General features: G+C 33.0%; 1 protein-coding gene across 1 annotated transcript; it reads left to right on the plus strand.

Annotated features, from left to right (window-relative positions):
* Positions 1–418: 418 nt before the first annotated feature.
* LOC123227205 (carnosic acid synthase-like) lies at positions 419–2,669 on the plus strand. Its single transcript, XM_044651908.1, has 2 exons — positions 419–1,472; positions 1,964–2,669. The coding sequence occupies exons 1-2, from the start codon at positions 540–542 to the stop codon at positions 2,582–2,584; spliced, it is 1,554 nt and encodes a 517-aa protein (XP_044507843.1). The 5' UTR covers positions 419–539; the 3' UTR covers positions 2,585–2,669.
* Positions 2,670–5,262: the final 2,593 nt, after the last annotated feature.

Consider the following 5,262-nt stretch of genomic DNA (forward strand, 5'->3'; position numbering starts at 1 on the left):
AAATATGAAAAAAACAAGTTATACATTTAATTGTTTTCTTAAAAATTTTGTCAAATATAATTCTTTTTTATATACATATAAAATATAATTTATTACCTGATTTAATTTAAAAATTATTTTAAAAAAATTTATCAATATAAATTAAATAATTTTATAAATTAAACCAAATCAAACTAAAGCAGGATATTTAAGAGTTTTGAGTCACTTTCACAATTTAAATCAAATCCATGTCTCTTTTCAGCAATTAAATCAAATCAAACTAAAGCAGGATATTTAAGGCAACTGTCTTTGTCATGGCTGTCCAAGTTTTGCACTGTCTGGCCGTCATCATGATAAGCTGAAAGAATAAATTTGGTTGACAAAATATACAAAAATAATCCATGTCTCTTTTTGAAAACATGGCATCCTCATATCAACACAAAGATCCCATTTCTGTTTCCTTCCCACACAAGAAAAGATCCATTCTTGTCTTCACTTAATCTGTTTTCCATTAAAAACGTTACCCTTCTAAACCTCCATCCAATTCCCATTTCACCGCCATGTTCCTTACCTCAACCCTCCTTCAATCTCTTCCTTCTGATAACATTACCCTCTTACTCTTCACTTTCTCTTCTCTTATCTCCCTTTTCTTCCTCAAATGGACGTTCACAAAATCCAGGAACCCAATCCCTCCATGCCCGCCTGGCCCACGTGGCATCCCCTTTCTGGGTAACCTCCTCTCTCTCGACCCGGAGCTCCATACTTACTTCGCACACCTCGCTCACTCCTACGGCCCCGTTTTTCAACTCCGTCTCGGTAATAAAATCGGTGTTATTTTGACTTCTCCTTCCTCAGCTCGCCAAGTACTCAAAGACCACGACACCACTTTCGCCAACCGGGACGTGCCGGTTACGGGTCGGGTCGCAACGCAAGGAGGGCGTGACATTGTTTGGAACCCGTATGGACCCGAGTGGAGGATGTTGAGGAGGATTTGTGTTCTCAAGATGCTCAGTAACAAAACCCTGGACTCTGTTTACGCGCTACGGCGGCGTGAGATCCGGCAAACCGTCGGGTACTTATACAGTCGAGTCGGGTCACCCGTTAACGTTGGTGAACAAATGTTTTTGACGATACTGAATGTCATTACGAACATGTTATGGGGCGGATCGGTTCAGGGTGCGGAGAGGGCTAGTTTGGGTGGGTTATTTCGGAATCTGATATCGGAGTTGACGGATTTGTTGGGCCGGCCGAATATATCGGACTTTTATCCGGGTTTGGCCAGGTTTGATTTGCAAGGACTGGAGAAGAAGATGCATAGGGTAGCTGGGAAATTGGATAGCATGATTGATGAGATAATTGATCAACGGCTGAGAAGTAATGGAGAGAGTGGGGAGAAAGATAATGAAGATTTTTTACAGTTTCTACTTGAGCAGAGGGGTGGGGGTGATTCCAAAACACCTTTTACCATGACCCATGTCAAAACCTTGCTTATGGTAATTACTTTTTATATTATTCTTTTTTAAATAAGAATGTTTCTGTATATGGATGAATTTGAACCAAACCCAAATTGGAATCGGTTTTATTCTAGATAGTCTTGCTCAAACTGATTGTGAGTTCATCTGAGAAGATAGATAGTATCAGAGAAGAAAAGACATTGTCGGAGAAGAAATTAGACAAGAGGAAAAGTCTATGAATCTGTCAATAATTTTTTAACTATTTGATCACTCGATTTGAACCTGAATTGGGGTGCTGAAGAGTTAAGCTGGTTTGATTCGGATCTATCCAATGAATGAATAATTATAGGATTATTAAGAAAACTGACCTATCTACTATTCATCTTTAAACTTATCTTCTGTTTTCGTTCTCCTTAGATGATTAAACTGTAATTAATCTCAAATTTAAATTATGTGTAATATTCAATCTAATTTCTAACTTGTTCCAAAATGTGAAAAATATTGACATGACTTGACGAATTTTTTGACAGGATATGGTGGTGGGTGGGAGTGATACATCCTCCAATCTAATGGAGTTCGCCATGGCTGAACTAATCAACAAACCAGAGGTAATGGAGAAAGCCCACCGAGAATTAGACCAAGTAGTTGGTAAAAACAACATATTAGAAGAATCCCACATTCATAAATTGCCATATTTATATGCCATAATGAAAGAGACCTTGCGTTTGCACCCCGTCCTCCCACTTTTAGTTCCCCATTGCCCCTCTGAAACTTGCACCATTGACGGCTACACAATTCAAAAGGGTTCACGAGTCTTCATCAACGTGTGGGCAATTCACAGGGACCCTTTGATTTGGGAGAATCCATTGGAGTTTATTCCGGAGAGGTTCTTGAATGAGAAATGGGATTACAGTGGAAGTGACTTCAATTATTTTCCATTCGGGTCTGGACGAAGAATTTGTGCCGGGATTGCTATGGCTGAGAGAATGTTCATGTATTCGCTGGCTACACTTTTGCATTCTTTTGATTGGAAACTGGGGGAGGGACAGAAAGTGGATCTCACTGAAAAGTTTGGGATTGTTTTGAAGTTGAAGACTTCTCTTGTGGCAATCCCAACGCCAAGATTATCGGATTCAGCCTTGTATATGTAGATAAGTAACAAGAATATTCCAATATGCTTGGCAAGCAACGTTAATGAAGAGTATAATAAATAAATAAATTTTCAATTTGATATAATAGAATTTGATTTAGATAATTTTAAAATAAAATAAAAAATAAAAAATTATATAATTTCATCACAATCTGACATTTTAGTTTATAAGATTTGTTTTTATGCATATCTATATATATTTATGTATTAATGTATAATAAGAGTTTGGACGATTCTTTTACCTTACCAAGAATTTGTAATAGCCTCCTTAATATGTTGTGACAAACTGATGGTCAAGAATTGATGTAACCTCATCGTGAGTGCCAGTGCTTGGACAGTCAAGGATAGTGGCATCCGCTGAAGGATCTTTTGGCAATGTAGTTTCATCCATATTCCTAGTAAATTTCATAAAATTGAGATATTAAACATTGGACTAAAACCATGCAAGTCAATGACATGTGCATTCAAACCTAACTTCTTGACTATTTTAAATGGACCTGCTCGTCTAGCATGCAATTCATCATAACTACCTAGAGCAAAATGCTCTAGTTGTAGACGAATAAGTATTATCCCTTCTTTTATATTGGTAAAGTTCGTATAAGACTCTGTATGAAGAATGATAAGACATTATTCTTCATCTTAAATGTTTCACACGTAATTACTAAAATCTAATGTTGCTTTGTTCGGTCTAGTAGGAATGGGTAAGGGATTCAAGTCCAATGGAGTTTGAAGTCGAAAGCCTTGGACTACTTCAAAAGGAGTACACCACATTGTACGGTCGAAAAAGTTGTTGAAGATAAACTCTGCTTGTGGTAACACCAAATTCCAACTTGATATATAATCCATGACAAGGTAGCCCAACAAATGATGTGTGCAAATATGTTGCATTATGTGATCATGTTTTTGAAATACAAATCTTATCCTCTAGATATAAAAATATATTGATCATATCATCTAATATGGTATTATTTTGATACTTATTTTATTATATGATAACATTTGATCATTATCTTTTTAATTTGAGATTGTTATGATAATTATCTTTTGATATGACATTATTTATATAAGTGTTAATTTTTCTATCTTATAGATATATGATTTTTTTTTTTTTGATATAAGATATGTTACTTTTATTCATATTATATATTGATCAAATCTAAATATTTGATATTATTTTGTCTCTTTATTTGTTGAATTTTGTTCATAATGATCTTAATGTGATTTTATTACAAAAAAAAAGACAATTTGTGTTATTTAATGTAACTTATTACTACATTTGTTTCCTCTAATTTTGTCATAAGTTTTTTTTTTTTTTTCTAGTGATTTTGCCATTTTTATATATATAGATCATGCGACATGTTACTGTCCAAGGATTGAAGGAATTTAAACCTCAATAGCTGAAGACATTTTAACACAAAATTTCAGGGGGATCTTGAACTATATTTTGAGACAAATGTTTGGAAGACAAGTGAGACGCTTGTGAAAATTTAAGATTTGTGAAAGACAACTATCAAGAAAGTTTAAGAGTTACTTGAGTAAGTTAATGAACTCAATTATTTGAGCTAAATTCCTTTTTGTACTTGACCTTTGTTTGAGCTTAGTGGATTTAAGATGTCTGGAGTAGATCTCAGGAATATGGACTATGATTATTGTTAGACCATGTAAAAATTCTCTATCACTTTACTTTTTGTTGTTTATTTGCTTCATGTGTGTGCTTTTTGTGTCAAAGGAGATATTTTTAATTCAAGCTCGATTTAATTGCATGTGAATTGTGGTCACATACTATGTTCACATAATATCTTCACAAACCAACTTGCATGAAATTTGATTTCAAGGAAACGAACTACTAACCCTTTGTATAATAATTTTCATTAACGGTAAAGCTATTTGTATTTATTTTTGGTACACAATTTGTATACATAAATGATGTGTTATCATGTGATTGAATATTTCTTTATCATATGATGAAACATATTTTAAAATCATCTAATTGTATGATGACACATCATTGTGTACATGAATTGTGTATAAAAAATGGATACACATAATATTGCTCTTTCATTAATAGAAGTGGATGATGAGTGGACAAACAAACTTTTCAAATTTGAAAAGTAGGAAATTGTTGTTTCATTAATGTTCAAGTGAGATATAATTATTCAGTTTTCTGTGTATTTCCAATAGAAGAGATTCTAACTAAGGTTGTTTTGTCACATAATAAGAAGTTATATCGAAGAAGAATAAAAGGATAATTTGGGTAGAGGGAATTACATTTTTCCATCTAAAGTTTTGCTCAAAAGCTTTTTATAAAACTTTTTTACACTCAAAATCAAGGGAAATTAATTAGATTACCCAATTTTCATGGGTAATAAAAAATTTACCCCTAAGTTTGGAGTTTAAACAAAAATATCCATATTTTAAAGGATTTAAACGAAAATACTCTAAATATAAAAAAAATACCAAAATTACCCTTCCTTTATTCTATATAAATTATATCTCTTCTTTTATCTATTAACATATACAATTTTACTTATTATTTGAGAGAAAAAAAAATTTTGTGATTGAGATTTCGGGTGAGAAGAAAAAGTTTGTGATATCAAAGTTTTTATACATACTATAACTTCAATCGTTATTATTTTACTAATAATGCAATTATATGTAGTGTTTTATATAATAAATTAG

Source organism: Mangifera indica, chromosome 10, assembly GCF_011075055.1.
Source record: "Mangifera indica cultivar Alphonso chromosome 10, CATAS_Mindica_2.1, whole genome shotgun sequence".
In the NCBI taxonomy this organism is placed as follows: Eukaryota; Viridiplantae; Streptophyta; class Magnoliopsida; order Sapindales; family Anacardiaceae; genus Mangifera; species Mangifera indica.